The following is a 27,552-nucleotide window of genomic DNA, read 5'->3' as shown; positions in this document are numbered from 1 at the left end:
ATGCGATGTTTCTGACATCGATAGTGATTCTGAGATCTGACGAACAAATTTACCTTTAGAGAATTGTATGAGCTTTTAATTCAACACAAAGGTTTCAGATAATTTCGATAGTTTCAAAACTTTGGGTTTAACAACAACACCAGACAACATTACTAAGCAGGCGAACCTGGTACATAGGAAATAACACTACAGACGCTAGGTTACCACCTGAGCTATCTATAGCCCTATGTTACCAGTCTCCCTGTTGTCAGTATCTTTGTTCGGGGTACCAGTCAGATGCCAATCAACCTGTAACTGTATCCTAGTTTATACGTTTTGGAACGAGGGGCGCTTTATACAATAACCTTTGACAAACATATGGATTTTATAAAAATGCTCCTTATAATTGTGACTTATAAATAAGAATAATAGCTAAATAAAGGTGAAATATTTGTTTGTTTTTACCAATACACCGATGTGTGTAACCATGTAAACATACAATCCATATAGTTCTAAGGGGAAAAGTCACATGCATTATACTCAGTGGGATTCGAACCTACGACCTTTGTCACCTAGAGCATTTTTTCCCATTTTCTCATAACTAGGACAAGTACTGAGTAGACCTATACAGTGCTTTACAGGTAAAAAACAAATAATATTCTTCCTTGATGTAGCCCGACGGCCTTTCGCATTTTAGGACTATACCACAGCACAGATGACGAGTCATACATGCATGGATACTAATGAAAGAAAACACCCTTGTCACTCGAAGTTGTGTGCTTTCAGATGCTTGATTTCAGGACCTCAAAATCTAATTCCGAGGTCTCGAAATCAAATTTGTGGAAAAAAAAAATTCTCGAAAACTACGCCGGTTCCTTCAAAGGGAGCCGTTTCTCACAATGTGTTATACCATCAACATCTCTCCATTGATTGTTACCGAGTAAGTTTCTATGCTAACAATTACTTTGAGTAATTACCAATAGGATCCACTGCCTTTAAATAAAGTTTAAGAAACATGGTAAGTTTTTGTAATACAGAAGAAACAATTGTATGAGATATTGTGTGTACCACTACCCCACCATGGGACGCACACGGTGGCAAGAACCCTTCATAATTACGCGCACATTAAATTCCTATACTCCAACCAGATATCATGTATCAAAGTCAGTCCCATAATCAGGAGGTCGCCTTGGACAAAGTGACCTCTGGAAGAGACTCCATACTGGGTTGTCATTACACCAGACAGCTAGCCGCTGATCTTACCGGACTAAAAATCAAATATAAAAACTGACTCCAACTTCAATTTGTGGCTTGAGTAATCGAATCAGTAGAAAGCGTGCTCGGCGTTATTCCACTGCGCATGAACTTCAACCTGACGCAGGAATTTTTTAAATAAAGAAACTTGAGATGATATTCATCTCGTCCGATGATATGCCCCCGACATTGTTCCGGGAAAAGATTCCCTTTTTAAGCATAAGCCGCTATTAAACAGCGACAGTGAAAGTTATTAATCGATACCGAGCTTTAGTATTGCTGAAGACGAAAAAGCCCTGATGTAGGAATAAATGTGGACCGAGAGTATGTTGAGAGGGTTAGAGAAAGTTCCAGCATGTGGAGTTGTCGTTGGCAGAATTAAATAAAGCAGCACATACAAATTTCGAGAAGTTTTAACTTAGAGCTAGCTTAGCGGATACAACTTGTTGAACAAACAAATTTTTGGAAAATTGTCCTGGTTTTCTTTTTAATACACTTTAATTATCATCAATATTATATTCAGCTATACACACAGTAAATCCAGCAATATATTACATAGAGGTAGTGTACATTATTCAAATTTACACACTATTTCTGTACTCGATGTTAGACTTTCAAACTAAATACTCCTATTGACTGCTAGAATATGATGTCATAACCTGACAAACAGCGCCCTCAATGAAATCAATGAAGCCCTATCATTGGCTGAGAGATATGTGCGTCTCCGCACCACATTCTATGACACAGTGATATTGACCCCCAACTTGGCAACCAAGATTATGGCTGTGATGGCATCAAGTAGCGAACCGAGGGTTAAGAGACTCGGGTTAAGAGACTCGTCTCTGGGTGCATCCATTAAATTTTCCTCTCAATAAACATAATGCATCCAAAACAAAGGTTGGAAGGAGACAATAGTATGCTGGATTAATAAGTTACACTGTCTTTGCCAGTATACAAGGAACCAAGCAATGATTTGCAAAGAGTGACAAAGGTCTACTTGCTCCTTTAGTAAACAAAATAAATTAAGTTGGTTTGCAAAACCCAAAGATCTTGATATAGTGAAACAAATGCCAGGAATGATGTCATTTGGTCAAGGTGATCTGGTACCTTTAACATGACTAGCTCCAATCTCAACATTATTGCATGGTTTATCAAGTAATATATATTAATGGTTATTAAAAAAGGCAAGGGGTTCAGACTATTTCTCCTCCAAGACTCCGTTTCATAACCTGATTCAAATGGATAGGAAAACAAAATGGTTGCATTATAAGAAGGACTATACCGGACATTATTCACAACTGAAGATCTACAAAAACAGCTAAAACTTCAGATATATAAAGGAAAGAGATAATAATTTTTCAGATCATTTAGTAAAAGGTTCATACATTATTATCAGTAATTTTTGTCGTTTAATCACACACTGAAATAAAAAAGAATAGAAATCTGAATACATTTTCTCAACAAAAAAAATAATAATAAAGCTGATTGATTTCACTTGAGCAAAAATCAGGATAAAGGCAAAATTTCATTGAGTAGCTAAGCCAAATAATATTATGCTTAACAAACTTAGGTTACCAGACAAACTACCATGTCACATCTACAATCTGTATTACTGGTGTCCTGCTTTTTTCGCTTAGCAGAAAACATTTGAGCACTGTTTGAACCTAGGGCCAAATTTCTTAAAGATGCTTTAAGCAGAAAATTATTGCTTGACAATTTCCTGAATGGTCATACAGTAGGAGGGTTGACTGTGTACTTTGTAGATGAATGTACAGACTATATCTGCTGTTGATGTTGTTGCAAGGGTTTGCACGGTGGGGAATCAAATAAGTGATTTCTTTGATTTTGAGTGGCAAGATACATTTTTGAGATTTGTCATTTTGACATTTTTTCCCACAGCAACTGGTTCGAGCCAACTAACAAAAACCTCAAGGAACCCTTTGTTTGCGAGGGGGGGGGGGGACACTTACGGTGGGTAATTACTTATACAAAAAACATGATCAACCAATCCATTAATTCTGCTTTAGAAAAAAAAATCAAAAATAAATAGTAGTTAAATTAAAGTACTAAGGCACATTAAGCGGAAATCTTCAAAGTCAAACGGAAAAATTACACAAAGCTAAAAAAGAGCTGTTAAAACAAGATGAAAGCAGAAAAATAGCCTTTAGGTTTGTATTATAAATAAAGGTTCTGGCTCACTTTATGTCTGTACTCTTGATTACATTTTTCAAAAACTGGGAATGAAATTACCCCATAGCAGCTGCAAGGCAATGCCACACCAATATTTTGCAAATGTCATTTATGGAATGTAAATCAGCAAAGAATAGGGCCAACTTGCATTTGGACGACGCAACATTGGAATATCAACAGAAGCGGTACGGCTTATAATAAGGAAGGGGACCCTCAACATCGGCCTTACCTCTTTCTTTTTTAATATTTTCACGTTTTTCTCGTTTTCTCTTTTCACCATTTCATTGTTTTGATCTTTGCTAATCCGCTGGCTGTGATAGTTCCGTGGGCTTGGGAGTAGCTACCTAACGCAGACTTCGGGACGCCAGCGGAAGGAGCGTTCTTGACGCCGTATTGCTTCCGGCCGTAAGATGGTTTGGGTTTGTCTTCTTTTGCCGAGACGGGTCTCCGACCAGGAACCTAGAGGAAGTAAAAAAAAATCACTTTAGTAAAAGGAAATGTTGCTTATAGGATGATACAGCATCTATTAGAATTGAGAATGCCCCAAGGCTGTATACCCAAAGAGGCTCTCCACAGGTCAGGCAAAAGCCAGGCAGACCCCAAACTACCTGGTGTAGGACAGGCTGGACTGCAGGAGATGGAACCAACTTGTGGATAAGGCACGAAAAGCTTCCCAAGACAGGGTCAAGTGGAGAGAGATTGTTCCAGAACAATAGGCAGGTTAGTAGGACAAGTCAGATGGGGCGTAAGTAAAACATGTTTATTTTGTTTTTGTATTTAGAAATAACTTACAACTCTTGAGCTTGTGACTGTGAGTCCTAAACCACCCCTGTCGACGTCCCTCGTGATCTGCGCATTACGCAGACCCGCTGAGAACGATCTTGTGCGATTGTGCCCCGCAGAGTGACGGGAACTGTGATTCGGGGAATGATGCGCTGGGTTGTCACTGGTTACCACACCCTAATCAAAAAGAGTGGGGTAAAATGTTAGCGATCTTGAAAGAACTTTTATAATCAAGAATTCATGTATTCTTTGAAAACTTTACCCATGAATCAAAATATAGAAATAAAGTCCCCCAAAAACAATGTATTATATTCTACTCACAGCATTGATGTTTTCTAGACTTCTCTGTCTTGTTAGGAGCCTTTCTTTAGCCTGGGATGATGTCCTTGCTGGACTGCCCACCTGTGGTTGATCTTTGCCTGTCCTCCCAAAGGCTACCCCTGAAGGAACGGGGACAAAATATTAATACAAACAGAACCAACAGTGCACATGAATTTTTTTTTAAATTGGTTTGGGGAAGAGAAAACAGTTAAAAGCAATAAACTCAAGAATGGTATGTTCCTCAAGCTCGGTTTTGAGGACTAGACAATGAAAAGAATAGCATACCAATTTGCACAACAATAAATAGCACAGAACAGCAGAAAAAACTAATACAAAATGTACATGAAGAAGTATAGACAATCACTTTCAATAGTTGTGGGTTATAATATAGTTATTTTCTTTCACCAGTGGATAAATTCCACATTCTTGATGGAAATACCATGAGTTTTCTAAACAACTAAACACTACATTCAATTGAAACTTTCTCTTGTGACTTTCAATGTATCTTTCTTGAAAATGTAACCAATAAATAAGCTTTTACCCAAAGATGACCATACCCGTCAAGTAATGTTAAAATATGTAAAGTAGCTCAAACCAACATAGTCAATGTTTTAAAACTTTCATAAAAAGAAATTTGTATTGGATTTTTCCCCAATACTTTACCTGTTTGGTATGTATGACCATTTGCCATGACCAGTGGCCTCTTGTTGGGTAGGGTGGCCGATCGGCTACCTTGGGCAAGGGGCGGTCTAGTTGACCGACTCCCTGGGGTTGTGTACGGGGGTCAGGGGCAGGTGGCAGATAACACAAGCAAGAGCACACAAGAGTGCAGATACCAGCACACAACCCACAGCACATACAGAGATACAGGCAAGGGAGAAGAAGACAAATTAAAAACAAAATATTAACAACATGCAAGGGAAGGGGAAATCAAAATTTCACATAAAACAAAGCATGCGTGAGAGTAGATTTAAGCACCTCTATGCAAGACAACAGATATTTCCACTACAGCCTTTGAGGACATATATATTTATCACTATCAATCAATCGATATCTCTGACCACTACTACACAGCACAAACATCTAACACAATAATAAGCCGATCCAATAAGCCATGGCCACAACAGGAACTGCCAAGTTATGGAACTTAACTTGGGATTGAAAGAGTGTGCTTTCCTTACTGGGCCTCAAACAGGCGGACATAGTGCAAGCCATGGTTTCAATTTACTCCTAGCACAATGTACAGCGCACTTACACATGTTTATTTTGGAAGTCAAAATGTACACAAAGGAATAGACTCTGAAACTGGTGGAATGGTTAGACGCACAATAGTCCATTTATCTACTTTACAAGGTAAAAACATTTAAACACTACAATTAAAAACAACTAAATCTTGAAACGCTTTGAACATGCGTCACCAAGCCTACCTGCGTACACTGACTGAGGGGCAGCTCCACCTGCACCAACTACCGGCTTCACCTTGCCAGCTACGTGATTGTTCTGCGATGGTGGTAAAGCGGCAACGGGAGCTGGCTCTGCTGGTGGTGGGGTCTCTCTGGGTTTGGTCTCGTCTCGTAGACGTGCTCTGTGTCGAGCTTTCTTCTCTTTTATCATCTAAAATGTTCACATAAACGATGATCAAATCTCCAACTACAGAACTCAAAACAAAAATTCTTTGTGCAACAATGTCGTGTCTTGACAGGTCATCATGGTTCAGTGGTTAGACTGTAGGACTTCCTAAATCCTACCAAGCTAACTGCTGAATTCACAATGACTAGAAGACGATCAGAGCATACTGATCGAAACGTCGAGTTAATCCAACGGTTCTTTTCAGAACCACCCCAACTCATTGAGAGATTGTTATTACATGGTGTTACCGCAAACTTTTCTATATCTTACTTCCACCATGCAAAGTTTCAAATCCTACTTAAAATAAGTATTGTGGTATAGTAACTGAATCAGCTTGCACTTCATCTATAATGGCCCCATAATTAGACAAAAATAATTTTGTTGATCTGCTCGCCCTCGTGGACATGAAGAAATTTGATTTATTGCCTATCACTAACCATCCTTACCTCATAAAGCTTCCTTCTGTATTCTCCAACGGATAACTGGACGTCATCGTCCAAGGGAGGTACAACATCATAGTCTAGGACTTTCTCTTCTTTCAGATTCTGAAACCTGTAATCAAAAACACCATCGTTCAAACTGTTAGTTCAAAATCAACACACTGCCAAAAGTGTACATCATCAACAACCAGGCAAGAGTATGTAACTGCCTGAGGAAGACCTCACGTGGTTGGGTGGTTAGGTTGGTGTATGGGCTATCTAATGATTTACCTTAATACATAGGGGTGTTTTAATGCTTGCTCGGCAGTCAGGCGTTTCTCTGGATTGAAGTGAAGTAGTCTCCTAAGAAGATCAATCCCATCGGCAGGGGCATTTGGAAGGACGTCTTCAAAGGACTGCCTATGTCTAATGAGAGGAAATCACAAACAAAAATCAAGACATTTAGTTTCAGATTCCCTGATTGTCCAAAAAAAAAAAAAATATTATGTCTTGGAATATGTTGTTATTCACTCTCACTAAACTATCGCCTGCTTAACTTCTCCTAGCTGCGCACATTAATATCTAACGATACTATCGAACAATAGCGGGCGCTGTTGGAAAACTTTCAGATCACCCGACCACATTCAAAGATCGTGGTCTACTATTGTTCTATATTAATGTGCGCCCTGGAAAAGTCGTGACATGTGTAGCATTGAGTGAATGCTTTTACCATAGAGGTTGACCAACTCAACAGGAACGTCTTGCACCAAGACTTCATCTAATATTAATACTAACCTGACTGATGCTTTATCTAGAATAGACGAGACATAGTTAGAATCGATGGCGTCCTTATCAGCCTTTGTCGGAGGGTCAATAATGTTCATTATCCTCTCTACTTGATTCAGGGTTGATGTACCGGGGAAGAGTGGTTTACCCTTCAGCAGCTCCCCAAGGATACAGCCTACACTCCACATGTCAACACCCTTTGTGTATCTAGAATAATATACAGAATAAGTAGGAGTTGAAACTTTGCATGGTGGAAATACGATATAGTAAGATTTGAGGTAACACCATGTATTGATAATCTCTAATTGAGATAAAAAGAAGACGATCAGAGCATACTGATCGAAGCGCTGAATTAAAACCAAAGGTTCTTTTCAGAACCTCCCCAACTCAATTAGAGATTATCATTACATGGTGTTACCGCAAACCTTACTATATAGTATACAAAATAACAGTAATAGTATTTGAATATTATATAGCGCATGTATCCAACAATTAAGGCGCTGGAACAAATAGAAACACTTTTTAAAGTATACCTTTGGTTTTTGCAACCGTTCCATTGTTTTACTCTTACATAAGTGCAGACGTATACAAAAAAACATGTGAAAATTTTATTTCAAAAGGTGATCTGGTTTTGAGATATTTGAGAAACTGCAGCGAAAATGTCCAGGCAGGAAAAAAATAATCCCCACTAGGAATACATAATCTGAGAAATTACTCAGATTCAAATTTTGGGGCATTTGTAAATCTATATCTTTTTATACAAACACATTAGTTCAAAGTGAATTGTTTCTCTAAATGATTTATTGACCCCTTGCACGCGCGTCACACGCTGCGACTGTGCCACACTCACCATGTTGGTGCGACTGTGCCACACTCACCATGTTGCTGCGACTGTGCCACACTCACCATGTTGGTGGGACTGTGCCACACTCACCATGTTGGTGGGACTGTGCCACACTCACCATGTTGGTGGGACTGTGCCATACTCACCATGTTGGTGCGACTGTGCCACACTCACCATGTTGGTGGGACTGTGCCATACTCACCATGTTGGTGGGACTGTGCCATACTCACCATGTTGGTGGGACTGTGCCACACTCACCATGTTGGTGGGACTGTGCCACACTCACCATGTTGGTGCGACTGTGCCACACTCACCATGTTGGTGCGACTGTGCCACACTCACCATGTTGGTGCGACTGTGCCACACTCACCATGTTGGTGGGACTGTGCCACACTCACCATGTTGGTGCGACTGTGCCACACTCACCATGTTGGTGCAACTGTGCCACACTCACCATGTTGGTGGGCACATAGGTTTACGTGTAAACGCTGCGTCGCCTAAAATGCGCCCTTTACTGAATAACACACAGTGACATTGCCCACCAGTACAGTATGGTGCATCCAAGATTATTCAGATGACGACGTCAGGTAAATTGGGTCGATATTATCAGAAGCTGCTGTTAGGCTTTATCTTATTTTTTTTTTTTAAGTTTATGAATTATGAGACCTGTTTTTGAAGCACAGGGATAACAAGGTGCTACTGTACACTCACCTTTTAGAAGCCAGCAGTATCTCTGGCGCTCGATACCACCGGGTGGCAACATACTCTGTTAGTGCCGGGTCTGTCTCATTTGGTTTTGACTCTAGTTGGGTTATCGATCTTGCCAGACCAAAGTCGGCTACTTTGACAAAACACTCACTGTCTAGAAGAATGTTGGAAGGCTGCCACGGAGAGAGAAAGAGAAAAAGATGGAACACTTGTTATATATTGAAGTAAATAATTGCAACACTGCCAGGGGAAACCAAAACAATATTACTTGATAAAATTACAAAGTTGTAGGAATATAGAAATGGTACAACAAATTTTCAACAAATCAACTTGTAAACACAGATGTTCCCCCTCCCCTTATTACGTAAAGTGTATACTTTCATCAATAATAATTTCTCAATAATTTCTCAACAAGTTCTCAAAAAAAATATAATCTACCCAGAATGTAGATAATTATACACATGATGTTACCACAAATCAAATATACATGTACATGGATACCTCACCATACAATGCCTCAAATCCCATATAGCATGGCACTTTTTATACCAGAAGCCACAGTTTCTGTGGATCACTTTACCCAAATATAAATACAGTGTACATACTGGAGATATTAGTTGATAACTAGAGATAATGAGTTAACTAGAGATAATGAGTTGATAACTAGAGATAATTAGTTGATAATTAGATATATTGAGTTGATAACTAGAAATTATTAGTTGATAATTAGAGATAATTAGTTGATAACTAGAGATAATTACGATAACTAGAGATAATTAGTTGATAACTTGAGATAATTAGTTGATAACTTGAGATAATTAGTTGATACTAGAGATAATTAGTTGATAGCTGATGAGAGATACTAACCTTATGGTCTCTGTGGATGACGTTACCAGAATGCAGATACATTGTGGCGTTGATTAGTTGGTACATGACATATCTCTGGTGGACGTCTTTCAATATATTGCCATTCTTTATTACTGCGTGGAGGTCTGTATCTGTATAAAGCATGACAACTTAGCATTAGCTAAAGTCCTTGGTTCAAGAACAAGGCAAAATTTTATGGCTTTGCTTACTGGCAAAATTCTGCATTAATGATTGCCATTGTTTGCTAATAGGGCAATTACCAAATTTCTGCACGAGCTGTGTAAGTAAAGAATGCCCAGTAATGTGGAGTACGCACAACCACAAGCAAAAATTCCCTGCAAACCCGTGAAATACGCTTGCAGAGGTGAGGAATAGACCGATCCATGAAGCTCCGCCCCATTGCAGATTGACCAATCACAACGCAACGAAGGTCCGACAAATAAGTCCGACATGCGTGCGCGGTATGCTTGGAGCGCCCGGCAGAGTTGTGCAGAAAGGCATTGGAGAGGCTCACATGTTCTTGCTCACACGTGAGTCGTGGGCAGAGCCTAATGGATCGGTCTATTCCATGCTTCCATAAGCGCCAACTCTTTTCTTATGGTAAGCATAGCCACGTTTGACGAGGAATAACAATCTGTACTTACCCATGTATTCAAACACTAGATAGATGTCCTTGTCATTCTCTGCCTTCATAACATTCAACAATTTAATGATGTTCTTATGATCACCAAATTCCTGTAAAACACACAGATTGACGTCAATTAGTTCGGCAACAATACCCCCACTTTGAATCGATAAACCTTTTTACACATGCTTGTGTACAAAAAAATACTGCAGTTTTTAAAGTAGTGACCATGCAGCATACCTGGAGGAACATGATCTCCCTGAATGTTCTCTGAGCATCTGTCTGATTCCTGAAGGCGTCGAAAATCTTCTTCAAGGCAACCACCTCCCCCGTCCTTCTGTCAATGGCTTTCCAAACAATGCCATAGGCCTAATGACAACAAATAGATGAAATATAACTACAGGTAAATCAATAATAATAATAACCAAGTGTGTAAACTTGCGTGTACCATTACCACAGCTTTTTCAAAAACCTCTGCTTTGCCTTTGGCTCCAACTCTGTTTTTGTGCAGTGTACATTTGCACCACTTTTGTTTTCATTCATGAAATAAAATCGTATTTAATTCACTCAAATGAGATCTCTTTTGTAAGCAAAACAGTGGTGGAATGATACAGAAAGTTTTCGGTTTGCTCTCTTGGCTAGTGTTCCTAAGTAATAAGGCCTAGCCTATATAAGTAATAGATAATACCTTCCTTTTTTGAAGTTTGCTTGTGACAAAGTGCATTAGCATTACAATATGTAGGAGGACACTCAACAAAGAAAACTTGCTGACATCCCAAAAATATACACTATTTTGTTTATTAAATAATAAATAATAAAAAGTGACGATAGATGATGAGTCATGTTCATGATTTGTCAAGTTTGATTTGATACGATTATTGCATATTTCAGTGAAACATACTGACAGCGCTTGAACATTATGCACAATATCAGGACATGAATGACAACGTTTGAAGAATTAAAGAAAATTTCACAGAAACCACAACGCAGCACAACTTCACAAGGGAATGGAATGGCCAACATTCGGTCCATTCGAATGCAACATCTTGTATTTCCGACACCTCATAATTTCCCGTTTCCAACGTACATACTGAACATAATTTCAACAATAAGAACGATCGCGAGTAAGAAACTCAACTCCATACTTACCCCTTTACCCAACCTCCGTTTAATCTCATACTTTCGTAGGATATGACTTTCTATATCGGAGCTCATTTTCTTTCCAACAGAAATTTCAACTTGGCGGAATGTCAGACCGGTGCATATTAGTCACATAGTGTATTGCTCCTTGTTCACCTTTACAGTAATACAAGGCACCATGGATAGGGTATCCGACTACAATCAGTATGAATTTTTCACGTGTAGAACATGTCATTAATCATGACTTGTAAAAATGGACAGAGCAATAACTGCCCGAATACAGTACTAGATTTTGCGAATTGCAACTTTTTTTGAATAAAACAAAATAATGTCTTATATACATTTGCTCTGACTTACTAAAGACAACAAGCGAACATTGAGCTAAAGTGCGCGCCATCTTCGCTAACACGAACTACACGTTGGTATTTATCAGTTCATTGTAAAAGGCAGCGGTGTCACGGCAACAGACGCCACTGATGCGTCTCATTTTTGACACTACCAACTTTTTGTTCTCATCAATTTTCCGGGAATCGACCTATTAATTGGTCCATTAAGGCCAATATGCAATTATGGCTTTCCCACACTAAGAACACAACACATCATTTCCTATGCAGTATGTGACGATCATGGTGGGTGGGGTTATGTTGGAGACGGGGAGGGGCGTTGCAATGGATATTGTGGGCGGGGGAGGGGGGTGGGAAGCCTGGAACAGGTTTTTGGCATACATATACAATATTTCAATCGACGGGAAATTTTAATTGGTTACAAATAGTCACAACGAACTTTGGTTTATCGCTTTCGTGCGAGGACGAGTGACGAGTAACGGTTGACAGCATAAAACATTGTGAGAAACAGCTCCCTCTGAAGTGACAAATGTTGTTTTCAAGAAAGAAGTAATTTTCAACGAATTTGATTTCGAGACTTCAGATTTAGAATTTGAGGTCTCGAAATCAAGCATCTGAAAGCACACAACTTCGTGTGACAAGGTGGTTTTTTTCTTTCATTATTATCTCACAACTTCGACGAACAATTGAGCTCAAATTTGTCCACAGGTTTGTTATTTAGTGCATATTATGTTGAGACACACCAAGTGAGAAGACTGGTCTTTGACAACTACCAATTGTGTCCACTGTCTTTAAGATTCTGGAGGAATCATTCCTCTTTACAACAAGGTTGCTCTTCGTTGGCCGTGCGTACCCGTAAAACTTCACACACATCCTCGTTTCCATTGGTGAATTGATCTCGCCACGCCATTTCACCCAGACTCATTGTCCCGTAGTAGGGCCACTTGCTCTCAACCAACGGGTTCGATCATCAACGCACTGCCCGTTGTGGAACGATGTCGTTTTATATGAAGGCCAAGGACGCAGCGTTAAAAAAAACATCGCGATCGCGTTTTTTAGAATGTTCTAAACTATGCATGAACACCTTTGTGACGCACGAACGCGTTTCGATGCAGATAAGAAAAATAGAATGTTTGTGAAACTACTAGCGATATCATCAAAAACAAAACAAACAGTCACCAGTTACTGCTGAGTTATCGAGAGTGAAAGATGTGCGAAGCTTTTCAAGTTCCCATCGTTTATTGTTCCACGATAAATCAAGTTTTCAATTAGATCGAGTTATCATCAAGAATGAAGTAAGTGTCATCATTTGATATTTTGTATTGCTTGATTTCCTGTTTTGGGAGTGATTTTGAACATGCATCAGTTCTGACGCATGCTCAGTATATAGGCCTACCTACAATATTTTTTGTCACCTGTTAACATGATATAAAGTTTGAGATCAATTTCAAAAACATTTTGTTAAGTATCATTTGCAGTCAAGGTCTGAGAATGAAAATAAGTTTCTCATGTATTTGAGAGAGTTAAATTTGAGTACATTTAATCAAAATGAGAGTGTTTGATATTAATATGTAACTGACATAATTATTCCTCTGTATGTAGGCCATGTTCAAATTGACGAACCAATAATAATACAGAACTTTAAGGGAACTTTTCTTTTTCAACAAAACTCAGAGCAGATATTTTGATAATTTTAGAATATATACCTTTATCACAGTGAGGCTATTTTTATTTTTCTCCAAACAAAATGATGACTGTAACCAAACCGAGGCTGAGACAAAACTTGGACTGGTTCCATTTCCGTTCAATGAATTTGCGGGGATATGACCAAGACGGTGATATCAAAATGTGAAGTATGATTCAGATGTGCATGATACTTAATATTTTCTTTCAGATCGTTGTCGATTATTGTTGCTGCCGGTGCCATAGGTGCCGGCATTGCTGGAGTGGCAGCTGTTTTCTTTAAGACCCGAACCCAGCGTGAGACTTCCCCTTGGTCTCAAGACGAGATCTATATGCAGGAGGCAGTCAGTAGAGCCACATGGCAAGACATCTTAGACCACGCTGAATGTCTGACTACAAGAGGGAATTGTTCTAAATGGATCCCATGGTAAGAAAATAGTGACTGATTATTTGTACTAATTTACCTCATCACTCTGCAATTCAATCGTGGTTAAATAACCATATAGGCCTACAAACAAACAAAACAAGGAGTTACCATTGAATATTAAAAACCGTAAAGCTTACAGTGTTAGCACCACAATAACTGTTATTATTAGGAACAGAAACAAGTTCTTCAAAAAATGATGAATTTGTATAATAACATTATAACGGAAGGCAGCCAAGTGCGGTGAATGCAGAGTGAACACTTTGGTAGCACATGTCATTTACGATCACACCAAGCAAACATATTTCAACATTCAAATGTGAATGTTTTAATAATTTTTGATGTGGGAGATTATCTTGAATTCGTTGTCTCTAAATTACCTCATGTGACATGGCCCTAACATCAATAATTATTTATTTTTCAGTTGCCGTCTCTCTGTGGTTGACATGAGAACCGATCCCTTCTCATCTGCCCTAAGAACCACCAAGTCTGGTTCGTCTGTTCCTGGAACCAGTGGCATTGACTCGTATAAAGTGTACGAGTCTGGTTCATCTGACACCAAAACCGTTCCGTCAACCTCTGGATTCCTTGGGATTGGACTATCTATTTATGTGGTCCGTGGTTCGGACCCTAAATCGGTGTACCCGGAGTTTGACCGTGGATCTGTTTCTCATACTCCTACCACCAATAGGTAAGCTCTCAATACACCAATTTGGTAAGCTTTCAATACAAATAATGTAGCACATATTTTTATAGTAACTTTATATACAAACAAAATTAATTTCCCTATCTTATCTTTATTTTATCTTTATCAACCTTTTGTGAGAAAATTATAATAGTAATTTTGCGAGTTATCTTTGGCAGAAGTATTAGTTCTGATAATAAAAATAAAAAAAAATAGTGTGTTCTCAACGTTTGGCAGTAGGACTATACCCTATACTCGTCTCTCTTCTCCCGAAGACAAGCAGTGTGTACTGTTCAAAACGTCGAGAAACCAACACTTATCCAAAAGAGTTTTATGGCTGTATTATTACCGACAAGTTTAGTTTTTCCTATGAGCCACACACCATGCAAAGCCTCAAACATCCTTTAAAGTTCTGCGTTTTATGTCCAGTTCTGCTTCAGGTGTGGTAAAAGATAAGGTGGTGTTTGTGTGCAAGATCAAGAAAGGTTGCATGGGCCGCATCATTGGCAAAAAGGTAAATATTACATTCACACAAAACTCATAAAGAAACACAAGAAGTACTTCCAGAACGCAATGAAATAACTTTTTCCTCTAACAGGGTCGTAAACTGAAAGAAATCAAGAGTGATCTCCATGTTGATTTCATGCATGGAACTTTGGATGAGAAATATGCATTCGTACGTCTTGAAGGTATGATTCAAATTACAAATAAAATGTTTTCATTTTTATGTTATTTTTAACATGGGAACTCGATAACAATTCAGTGTAAAATTTCAAAAGCTGGATACAAATTTCTTCACTTTTTCATTTAATAAATGTTTGTATGTTAAACATTACGATTATACCATTTTCTCCAAGGAGCTGCAGATGATGTGGAGGCAGCAAAAGCACTGGCTTATCAAAGCATTCAGACGGTAATTAGACATTCCTTTGTTGGTCCTGACGAAGTTTGAATATTATTGGTGTATTACCAATAAAATACGTGAAGAGGTTTTTCAAGTATGATTCAGCACCCGCGCCTGTAGTAACAAATTATGAGTTGTTTGAAATATAAGTATCAAATTATGAGTTTTTTTTAATAATTGTTTTCTCCCTTTTTAAATAACAACAACAGGGCATTGTTGAAATTGCACCCAGTGACATAGAAAACCGTATCGCAAACGATGATGACATTGTCACGTAAGTTCAACTGCTATTTGGAAGGTCTTTCATATTCAAAGAAAATGTTGTCATGAATAGTGCTATGATAATCTGATGTATAATAAGACTTTCGGAATAAAATAATAAATATAATATGCTGGGATGTGAATCACACCATAGCGCAAGCAATCACACCGTGTGGGTGTGTGTGTGTGTGTGTGTAGGTATCCACATTCAAACCGGGGACCTATATCAAAATGGGACAATAGGTCCACGGTTGCTATCACAAAGGAAATCATTGTGGTCCCCGGTTGCTATCACAAAGAGTTGAACAAAGGAGGGTCCCCGATTGCAGGTGTTTACACACTTGTGTGTGTGTGGTGTTCCTTAAAAGTTGCGATAAAAGCAGGACCGACTGCACGAGTCTAATATCCTTGCAAATTATTTTGCATTCATGTTGCAGCGAAAACTTGTACCATGTACAAACACAACATGGCAGAGTTGTTGGAAAAAATGTAAGTATTTATGATAATGGCTTCTAATAATAGTGCTCAAACCAGTCGGTCATTCAGTGACGCCCATAGATTTACAGTCGTAGCTGCCAAATATGAAGCTCACCAAGCTGCAGCCCCACTTCAAACAAAAACTGTTGAGCTCTAACACTTTGTTGAATAACACTTACTTATTGATAACAAATTCAAGCAATGCATATTTGAACTTGCCTTTAATTGGGTTTATAACGCAGAAAACTTCACTTGAACGTTTAAAAAGCACTGAAACATTTGAAAGTGGTTTACCATCCGTTTGAACAATGATAATAAATGTTAACGGGTTTATGACAATGAGGGCAGTGTTCATGTTTAATGAAACAAATTTGTTTCTATTTCAGGGAGTAAATTTGAATCATATGAGGAGTCTGGGTGTCGGTGTTAGTACATCAACTGAGCACCACCTGAAAGTTCTTACTATCAAAGGTGAAAGCCAATATTTTGTGTATAAATATTTTGCTTTAAAAACCACCTAGCAAAATGGACATTGGAATCCTCGAACAGTCAGCAAAATGCCGACCATAGCATTTTGCCTCAGCAAATAGAAAGTGTTTTAACTCAGCAGAATGGTGATACAAAGTCCTTTGGAGTTCAGCCTTTGTTTTATATTGAACAATTATGATAAAGTATATAGGATTTGAGGCATGCATGATGATAAAGTAAGAATTCAGTCTCTTTGAAAACTGAAATTAATAGACAACAGTTCCAGTTGAATATAACATTATTTTTAACACGTACAGGTACCCCTGAAAGAGTACAACATGTCCATGAGTGGATAAGGAACAACATTGCAGAAAAGAGCCTATTTGTGCCTGCCCCATTGCCTGGTGAAGTTCCCACCATACAATGGTCAGTTAACGCCCCCGCTGCTATCGAGTCTGCCTGAAGGCATCGACGCCCCCAATGAATACGGGCATCAACTATAGGAGATTCTTGCTCCAATGCTCGGGCACGTTGTTATTCTGTATTATATAACACCCAAGCAGATCCTTGCCATTTGATTGGAGGATTGTCCGTCACGTGATAGCAAATAAAAGTACCATTGCACGCTGAGTCACTCACCGTGCTTTTTCGTTCCATCAGTACCATTGCACGCTGCCAGCGTGCAATGGTACTTTTCGGATGGAACGAAAAAGCTGAGTAAAAACATCACTGCGTGCGCGTGTCTTTGGTAACGCAGCAGGTGTTCTGCAAGAAGGCATAGTAAAATTACTAGCCTTCGGCTTCTACAGTTGAAATTGTTTGTTTTGAAAGTTGTATCTTTCAATCAAAATTACAAAGTTCTACTTGGATGTTATATAAAACAAATAATGAATGTTTTTCATTCGTGCAATGGTGCGAATATGTTCATTCGTTGAAAGCTGGAATGTTCCATTCAACTCGGCTCCGCCTGGTTGAATAGAACATTCCATCTTTCAACTCATGAACATATTCGCACCATTGCACTCATAAACATTCATATGTGTATACTATTGTACCCTGAGGGTCACATATTACTCCAGCCCCAAACACTCTTCAAAACTAAATCAGGGCCCAATTTAATAAAGCTGTTGAGCAGAAAATACTGCTTGACAAAAATGTATTTTGCCAAGTAAAATTGAGTGGGGCACCAGTCACAACAATGTAGACTTAACGTCATTTTGGCCGGTAACCAGTTTCTGTTAAGCAATACTTGAGATCGAGACTGTGCTTAGCATGTTTCTGTGCCTACAGTGCTTCCTTACAGTTTATCTGACAAAGGATCATGCTCCAGAACAACTGCTTGAATTTCCAGGCAGTTAAATTTGTATTTGTCTACCATAGGTCCTAACTAGTAAAATAAATCATGTTCCATTGGTACAGTAAAGGCATAATAAGGGCGAACAAGGTTGATTTAATTGTGTTTTTTGTATTGTAAGTGTGAGCATCACTGTCATAGAAATATTTATAGGTGGACACAGTTTTAATTTTGAGGCCACCAATTCATTATTGGTCTTTAGTTGCCGGCTGAGGGCGCTAGATCAAATTAACGGTCAGTGATTAGGCGTACATTAATTGTAAACGGATAATTATTATTCTTGGAATCAAAGTATTACTCATTTAAAGTAATGGTCAAGAATCTAGATGTTTCACGATACTCACCAAAGTTTTCAAGAAACTCTAGTTTAGAAAATAAGGGTAAAATTAGCCTAGATCGATCCCCGTCCATTTGCACCTTTCATCTAGATTCAATGCATGCATATGCAACAGACGACCGCAAAAGACAACTAGCGCCAAACGTCACCTCCGACCAATCAAAACACATGATACAGAATGCTTCCGTCACCTGCTGAACGTTTATCCAATGAAATGGTTGTATCCAATGTAATAACTGGTTCCGAAAAGCAAGTACATGTACCATGTTTTATACAGTGCAAATAAAGACAGGGTACCAGTCGGACATGTCGCCGGCTGAGGGCGCTATATCAAATTAACGGTCGGTGACTTGGGGTTGCAAGATAATTATTTTTGGACTAAAACGGATCCGATTCAACTGTTGTAATTGCTGAAAACAAACCTTTCCTCAAAATATTACTAAATCGAAGTGTACATCAAGAACCCATATGTTTAATGATACTCGCAAAGTTTTCAAGAAATGCTAGTTTAGAAATGAAGGGAAGTTTTACCTGTGTTGAAGACCGGCCCCGCAGCGAGATAACCACACTCAATCAACAGCTCTTTCTGAACGGCTTCTCCTATACGCCTGTGTGGCCCGCGGAGCTGTGGGTTGGGCTCACGGGCTACGGTACGGTACAATTCTCCAGGTTTTGTGGCAGGTGGACACAACAACTAGCAGACAACAATAACTGCATTATCCTCTCCTAAGCATACGGAACACAAAATAGAGGTCCAGGATCAGAGATCGTCTGACATCGTCTGACCATGCATAGATCTGACCGCCCAAACAAACATAATATGCGGCGAATGTGTTTAATGTGTACGGCCGGCCAATTACGTGTCATCAGGGAATTCATGCCATACATGCAGACGACCGCAAAATTCAACTAGATGCCGAACGTCACCTCGGAGCAATCAAAACACAGAAAGAATGCTTCCGTCAACTGCTGAACGTTTATCGTTTATCCAATGAAAATTAATTATTGTATCACATGAAATAACTGGTTCTGAAAAGCACCATGTACCCACCTGTCTCTACTATCTTTGCGGATAAAGACAGGTACCAGTCATACGCCTGTGGGGCTGTTGAGGGCGCTATATCAAATTAACGGTCAGTGATTTGACGCTTGAAGATAATTATTTTTGGACATCGATCCGACTCAAATGTTGTAATTGGCTGACCGTACAACAAAACCGTTCCCTCAATTACTCAAGCAAAGTGTACAGCAAGAATCTAAATGTTTCATGATACTCACAAAGTTTTAAAGAAATTCTAGTTTAGTAAATAAGGGTAAAACTTAGCCTAGAGGTCAATCCCCGTCCATTTCCCCCTTACATAGATTCAATGCAGACGACCGCAAAAGACAACTAGCGCCAATCGTCACCTCCGACCAATCAAAACACAGGATACAGAATGCTTCCGTCACCTGCTGAACGTTTATCCAATGAAAATGATTGTACCCATGAAATAACTGGTTCCGAAAAGCAGATACATGTACCAGGCTTTATACAGTGCAGATAAAGACAGGGTACCAGTCGTACATGTCGCCGGTTGAGGGCGCTATATCAAATTAACGGTCAGTGATTTGACGTTTCAAGATAATTATTTTTGGACTGTCGATCCTAAAATTGCAAACAAACCTTTCTTCAAAATAACTTAAATCAAAGTGTACATCAAGAACCCAGATGTCTAATGATAATAAAGTTTTCAAGAAATCCTGGTTCTAGAAATAAAGGGAAGTTTTACCTGTGTTGAAGACCGGCCATTCAGCGAGACATCACACTCAATCACAGCTCTTTCCGACCTGCTCCCCGATCCTACGCCCCGGGGAGCTAGCTGTGGCCATTGGGTGGGCTCACGGGCCGCGGTACGGTACAATTCTCCAGGTTTGTGGCAGGTTGACACTATACAACTAGCAGACAACAATACCTGCATTATCCTCTCATAAGCATACGATACAAAATACAAATCCAGAGGTCGTCTGACCATAGAAAAAGGTCTGACCGTTTAATCGAAATGGACATTAATTGCAGAAAAATATGCGGGGAATGTGCATTGTGTTGTGTGTACATGGGTTGATGTTACATGTGTGTGCGCATGGGATGGAGGTTTACGTACACATTATAATCCATACACACAACAACGCTATGACGTCAAAAAGCAGTGACCATTTGTGGGCGGGGTTTCATTTTTGGGCAATTTCATTGGTCAATAGTTCGTGAGTGGTTGGTGAGCACAAAGTAAGGGGCTGGGAATGGAGGGGGGGGGGGTAATATGTTTAATTATATGCCTCATGTATAGAATCCTCAAATCTGATCGGTTAAAAATGGAGTCATGGAAATAGCTATGCCCCCTTTTTCTACCAAGATGACGTCATAGTGACTATGCCCGGGGCATAGCCAATTGACTATGCTCGCTCTGAAAATAACGCAACTATTATAAAAAATATGTATGACTCGCGTTGTGTAACGGCGCGACCTTTCTTCGCCGAGTGTTGTTGATTAGAAGAATCTTTTTTAGTAAATAAAATAAATATTGACTGCTGAATTAGCCGGGGAACAGTTCAAATTATAGGCCCTCGGTGAAATCAAAACCATGACAATGCCCTCAGTCATGGTTTTGACATCACCTTGGGCCTATCATTTGAACTGTGCCTCTCATAGCAGTCAATATTTCTATATTATGACATCGATGCCTGCTAGGTCAGGTCAGGTGGTTTTGTTACTGTCTGAAGTAAATTTAACCAAGTAAGCGTTGAGTAAATAAGCACTTAATTAATATAGAAATGTATGCTCATCATACCAATAGAAACCCAAGTCAAATCATTAATAAATAGAAATAAAAAATAAATAAATCACAGAAATTAAAAAATTCATCACAAAAACAAACGTTATAACAAAGGACCAATCTCACTCTATAAATATATTATGACATTCGATAAAAAAAGTTTTATTAGTATTTACAAACGAATTTACAATTTATTCCCTTCCGTAATAAAACCATTTAAAGTAAAGAAATCAATTGTAAGCAAACTTTAAAAAGTAACAAAAAATTTGACTGTGATTCTTTTTCAATTATTTTGTTGTGCTTGCATTTCAAAATTTCTTGCATTGATAATTTATTTTTTAAGAACACATATACACAAGCACAAATCGAAAAATAAAAATAATAATTACTAAAATGTGAATTAATTATACCTTTTTAAGGGGGGGGGGGGGCAGGTGCTACCGTATCTCTTTTACTTGAAAATCCTAACTCTCTGAGCCAAATTTACATGATGTCATGATTTCTTAATTTGGTTTGACCCACTATAGGTCGAAGGTAAATATGTGATGAAAAAACAATCAAGAGTTGTAAGGGAACTTAAAAAAACCTAAAGTGTTATAAAACATTCTTTTTATGGAAAACAAAATCAAAAATCTGAGTTTTGCTAGCATTGGGCTCTCTTAATTCTTAAAAACCAATACCTATGCTCTTTATAATTTGTCCCCAATAAATTGGAAAATGTTTGGGACACCAGGTGGCAGCAGACTTCCAGGTAAATCTATTGTTCTCTTAGGAATGCGCGCCTCACCCAGAACGACGTACCAGTTTGTGCGGAGTGAGCCTGGCTTACATTGGATTGACATCACAATAACAAACAAAACACCAGGGTAACTGGCAGAGAAAGAACCGGAAAATATCACCAAGAAAAAAACAACATAAAAGCCTTGACAACCAAATGAAGAGAATCTCTGAGTCACCTTTACAAAGGAAAACTTGATTGAGCTGTACAAAATTTCCAATGAAACAAGTCCGAGTGATGCTTTACTTGCGTTGTTGGGTCCGGTGGTTGGTAACGGTGTTCATGGGTCATGGGTAGGGTCAGGCGGGAGCTGGCTGAAGGCCTCGTAGACATTTGCTGCAAAGTCTTTCACGCACTTCATGAGTAGGAGCTCCTGCAGAAAACCAAAATATCCGAGGTTTAGAATGTTTAATCAAGGAACAAAAATGAATTAATTTTCAATGGTGTTTGTAGATTCTCAAGTTTGTTTGAAATGTGTTGACCCAGCCCTGAAAATCGAACTTGAGGGTGAGGGGCAAGCTATTGTCATTTTGCTTTGCAAAGGGCACTTCCATTGGAAAAACTTTAACAGTTGCATAATAGACTATTTGAAACATTCAAAGGGTTACCAAGGCCAAGATCAGTGCAAGAGATGACATGGCCGTAGTGCAATTCCAAGATTGTTGACTTCATAACTATTTTACAGACCCATTGAATTTAGAACACATAACATTTAAGTAGTAGACTATTACCTGTATGTAAGGATTGGGCGTGTCTCCACACAGTGCATTGATCTGACCATTGATGACTGGAATGATTTTTGCCAGTGGAAGATGAGCATCAATCAAGCTGGAAAGGAAAGAAAATCACAAAATAAATCCGATTTAACATTAAATTTGAACAAATTTGGTGTGTGGACTGGGCTCAAGCTTTGGTGTAGCTTGAGTGTGGGTTCAGGTCCCAGTCATTTTCTTCAGATGAGACATAAAGCTGTAAGTTGTGTGTCTTGTGTACTGCAAACAAAATAACTATTATATGCGAACCCCTTCTCTTAATGATAAGGGTAACTGGGATCTTTTAAAAGTCTCGCACAACACACGAGACCTACATCTTACTGTCGCATCTGAAAGATAAAGCGATAATGGTTAATTGTCTTGCTTAAGGACAAAAGTGTCAAAACTGGGAGTCAAACCCACATTCTACTGATTAGTAACACCAGAGCTTAAGTCTGCTGCGCTTGACCACTCGGGCCATGACACGCCATTATATACATTATTTGATTGAGATTAAAGTCTTATTTGTAACAATGAAGAAAAGAAAATTTCTGTTCATTGAGATTTGTACAAATCTCCAACATTTGTAGAAAAAAATTGTAAAAGACTTTACCCTGTTGGTGAGGCTGTTTCTGCCGTAATGGTAGACGAAGGTCTGAAAAAGTCAGCCATGTTGTCGAGCACTCGGCTGAAGCCAATGTCCAAGCAAGTATTGAGAACACTGTGGAAGTCGGAACTGCATGGATCAAAATAGAATGAAAGATTAATAGTAAAACAAGTAGGAAACCAAAACATAACAAAATATTCATTACCTCTGCTGTAAAGGCAAAGAGTAGAAGAAGGACTAACGGCAATGGGACGATTGTTTTTTCCTTAAGTACAAAGAAGACTGATCAAAATAATCAAGGGGAAAACGATACTTCACATAACTTCCAGGGGTTAGTGATGAGAAATCAATAAGGCTCGCTGCCCATGGTAGCGAGGCTTGCTTGTTACTTATTTTGTTTCTGTTGATAATCTGGTTTTTTTTCTTCTTTTTTTTTAGTACGGGTTTGAACAATTATTGTTTTTCTTTTTGTTACATCACTACCTACCTCTCCAGCATGTCTCTTGTTTCAAGCATCAGTTTACCATTGACTGTGAGTTGATCTGAAGAAATCTGACACGCTGTATCTTCACCCTGGTCCTCATCTTCTTCCACTGGTACCATGTATCTCACCAATGGATGAATGGTACACTCCATACCAGAACCTGCCACAACCAGCATCAGTGTATAAATAATGAATGTTGATGAAAGATGGACTGTTCCATTTTTCAAAGAGGGGAACCTGGTTGAATGGAAAATTCTATCTTTCAACGAGTGAGTATCTGTCTTTCTATTGCACGAATGTAAAACATTCATTATTTGTTTTATGGGGAAATATAAGTAGCTGTTGCAAACATGGCCTCTGTTGCCCCTGGTCCTGGCCTTGGTGCCCTTTCAAAAGTTTCCCACTGACTAGCCTCAGTTATGAACCCTGGAGTTTAACTTGAGAATGTCTGTTTTTCTCCTACCTTGTTCTCCCAACTTAGCTGCTTCAACCTGACATCTCACACTGCTGAATAACCTCTCAATGTCTCTCAGACCAAGTGTCTTCTGTAATGGCATGCTATCAAACACAACACAAATCAGCTATGAATTAAAATACAAGAAACTTTGGCAAATTAAAAATTGCCGTTTTCTCTCAGAGATGAACCTCCAGGCCTGCATAGTACATTGGATGCTACGGGTGTAGCGCGTACGCACAACTTTTCTAGTAAAAATAAACACATCATGTGGTGCACTCTTAACCAATCATAAGACAACCCTCTTTATAAGGGGTGTTATAAAATAAACTCGCTTTGAACAGAAGGAAAGCAGCTTTCCTCAGATTGTTTAAGCTACATTGAAAGTATCCTTTGGATTTTATCATTGAATCTTTGGCAAACATCAACAACCTTTTACATGTAGCTGTCACTGAAAATAAGCTTTTGCTTCTCATTGGAGTTGACTTACCTTCCAAGTACATTTTCTACTGCTTCACGGACAGCGGATACCATGCAAGACATTCCTGCAAGCACAAAATGGTTTATGTTATGTCGTTATAGTGACTAAGTTGAACAGTGACTCATCTGTGTCCAGTTGCAGGGATAACACCTGGGCCCAATTTCTTAAAGCTGCTTAAACACAAAAAGATGCTAAGCATGTTAACAAAACAATAATTTTTCACAACACCAGACCAAAAATTCTTTCCAACATACCGTCAGTGAGTAGATACTGGACATTTGCCAGATATCTCTTCTGCACATCAGGAGTAGCTAATATTCTCTCCTCACTCTGAAAATATGAAAACAAAACACAAATCTGAGGAAGTCATACATAGACGAGGAGCATGAAATATAGATTGTGTGGTTGGTGTTTCTTCATCTAACATCACACCACTTTTATCATGGAATATGCAGGTAGACAAATTTATGCAAACTAAATGCAGATGAGAAGTAGGATTAAATGTGTTTCAAATTAACTGGGTTGTTCATTAAATTACAATAATATTTAAATGTATTTACTAGGTGGTTATTTACTAATGGCCAGGGGCCAGAGGCAATGACCAGGGGCATAGAGGCAGTGACAAGGGGCATAGAGGCAATGACCAGGCGCATGGGGACGATGACCAGGGGCATGGAGGCATTGGCCAGGGGCATGAAGGTAATGACTAGGCGCATGAAGGCATTGACAAGGGGCATTGTATACGTCCTTGGGCTGTCTGTTACCATTCCGTTCTTGCCCAACAAGGTATCAAGGTACATGTAGCCGCCAATAATATTGAGCTGTACTCTTAAGAAGACAACCAACATCGCTGTACTGTAAACTGAAGCTATCGTCCGGGAGAAACCTGAACACACAATGAGGTAATAATTAGAATTGGCAATTTGTCGGTGGTTCGGGACAAATTTCAGTAAAACTTAAACGAACTGGTTAGTAAGGTCACAGTCACACTGAAATGTTACTTACTGATTATCTTAAGATCATTCCATAAATCCACTTTGTTCTCCGGCCTGAAGAAAAAACAAAAAAACAAATGTATAGTATTTTCAAGTAAAACAAATAATACTTCTGAACCTCTATTTATCTAGGGTGACCCATTAATGTAAATCACTAACTCACTACTTCTACAGAAAAACACAAATATCACCTTCTCTGGGTTGATGACACTGAAGGTCTGGGACTTGGAATTCAAATTTATGAGGTAGGGGGCCTACTGTATGTGGAAATAATGAGGTTTAGAATGAAACTGACTTTGCTTTCAGCATCTGTATGATCCCATCAGAATCCAGCAGGAGGCTCAGGGCTTCCTTGGTCTTGGGTAGCATGGAAAGTACCGTCATGTTACACGTTCTTTGATTACTGTCAAAGTGATGCTGCCTCCGTGCCATGACTAGGCACTCATCCGTCTCCTTGTCTTGCCATTGCTGAAGTTTCCATTCTCCGTACTTCCAGAGCAACACGGCACCTGCACATTATCAAAGATAATTAAAATTAGAACTTAGGCCCGTTTGCTTCGTTTTTTAAAGGGCAAGGGCACCAAGGCATTTTCTCCTTGGTAAAGTAAAGGGCACCCTGCTGACCGAGGAAATCTTAATTTTCTACTGGAACATTTCAAGGGCACCAATGCAATGACCAGGAGGCATGGAGACAATCAATTGAGAACTAAAGCCGCCCTCAGTCAGACCGACCTGCAATTGATTGCACTGCTACATAATTTTTTAATTGACTTCCATCGCTGATGAAACCATGGATGGAGGAAGAAACATGCATTTGCATGGGCATGGCCATGTGGTGTGAAGAGCCACCAGCACAATTCCATTCTTTGTGTGTGTTTCTCAGTATCACTATGACCAGGTATCACTCAGATCATCACCAAAGCCTGGTGGCCAATTGAAAGTAACAGTTATGCAGATGCTTTAATATAGAGCTATGTAGTTCATATGCTGTTACACACGACGAGCGTAATTAATACTACAACCTCAAACAAAGATATGTTTCTAACAACAGCACCACAAAGTAGACGTAATAAGCGCAACTGGTTAAGGGAGGTTTTCTACACATGCTGATATAAACAAACAATGAATTGAAGTTGAAGGTCGTCAAAAAACTTACCTCCAGTAACGACGCCAAGTACGACGAATTTTTTCTTATGCCGTCTCACAAAGTTCTTGAGTGATTCTAACATATCATTGAGTTTTTCGTGGGCAACTTGGAGTAAAATGGAGTAAAATGATCATAGGGGGATGGAGGTAATGCACAAATTTATATTTTAATGGTCTCATGAAAGGACGCCCTCTTGGACAATATAGTAATCATGAATAATTATTAAACAGCGCCCTCTATTAATATTTATCTATTAACGGTCTCAAAAAAGGGCGCCCTCTTCGATGATATATATATTTTAACGTTATTAAACAGCGCCATCTATTGACTCTATAAAAGTTTAACTAATGGGGGGGTGGGGGCGGGGATAAACTTAGCATGTACAGGGTAGAACCATTGGTAAACGACTAAAAAGAATAACATTTTGTTTTCCATTTTCAATTATTTTTATTTCATAATAGGAAAACATTTACCAGTCAAGTTTCTACAAGATATAAATACTTTTAAAGGCAGTGGACACGTAATTTACTCAAAATAATTATTAGCATAAAACCTCACTTGG

At 39.0% G+C, this 27,552-nt stretch overlaps 2 protein-coding genes across 6 annotated transcripts; both read right to left on the bottom strand.

The window, feature by feature from the left end:
• Positions 1-964: 964 nt before the first annotated feature.
• On the bottom strand, positions 965-20,319 carry LOC117304584 (extracellular signal-regulated kinase 2-like). 4 transcript variants are annotated; one of them, XM_033789113.1, is made up of 14 exons: positions 20,252-20,319; positions 19,014-19,208; positions 10,646-10,774; positions 10,425-10,515; positions 9,781-9,911; positions 8,917-9,086; positions 7,371-7,568; positions 6,867-7,001; positions 6,603-6,708; positions 5,955-6,141; positions 5,191-5,292; positions 4,528-4,646; positions 4,216-4,383; positions 965-3,882 (listed from the first exon to the last, which is right to left on the bottom strand). In XM_033789113.1, exons 3-14 carry the CDS (start codon positions 10,655-10,657, stop codon positions 3,697-3,699), a joined length of 1,605 nt encoding a protein of 534 aa, XP_033645004.1. In that variant the 5' UTR covers positions 10,658-10,774; positions 19,014-19,208; positions 20,252-20,319; the 3' UTR covers positions 965-3,696. The 4 variants fall into 4 exon arrangements, with proteins under 4 accessions (XP_033645004.1, XP_033645002.1, XP_033645001.1 ...); XM_033789111.1 differs by lacking the exons at positions 19,014-19,208; positions 20,252-20,319 and adding an exon at positions 15,526-15,583; XM_033789110.1 differs by lacking the exons at positions 19,014-19,208; positions 20,252-20,319 and adding an exon at positions 11,555-11,712.
• Positions 20,320-21,521: 1,202 nt separating this feature from the next.
• On the bottom strand, positions 21,522-27,178 carry LOC117304897 (peroxisomal biogenesis factor 3-like). 2 transcript variants are annotated; one of them, XM_033789543.1, is made up of 11 exons: positions 27,000-27,178; positions 26,139-26,352; positions 25,854-25,897; positions 25,613-25,734; positions 25,103-25,178; positions 24,858-24,912; positions 24,377-24,471; positions 23,917-24,073; positions 23,436-23,558; positions 22,802-22,898; positions 21,522-22,443 (listed from the first exon to the last, which is right to left on the bottom strand). In XM_033789543.1, exons 1-11 carry the CDS (start codon positions 27,070-27,072, stop codon positions 22,351-22,353), a joined length of 1,149 nt encoding a protein of 382 aa, XP_033645434.1. In that variant the 5' UTR covers positions 27,073-27,178; the 3' UTR covers positions 21,522-22,350. The 2 variants fall into 2 exon arrangements, with proteins under 2 accessions (XP_033645434.1, XP_033645435.1); XM_033789544.1 differs by lacking the exon at positions 27,000-27,178 and adding an exon at positions 26,866-26,942.
• Between the last annotated feature and the right edge of the window lie 374 nt (positions 27,179-27,552).

Source organism: Asterias rubens, chromosome 21 (genome assembly GCF_902459465.1).
Source record: "Asterias rubens chromosome 21, eAstRub1.3, whole genome shotgun sequence".
NCBI lineage: Eukaryota > Metazoa > Echinodermata > Asteroidea > Forcipulatida > Asteriidae > Asterias > Asterias rubens.
The sequence above is the reverse complement of the archived record's forward strand: the minus strand, read 5'-3'. Positions and strand labels throughout refer to the sequence as shown.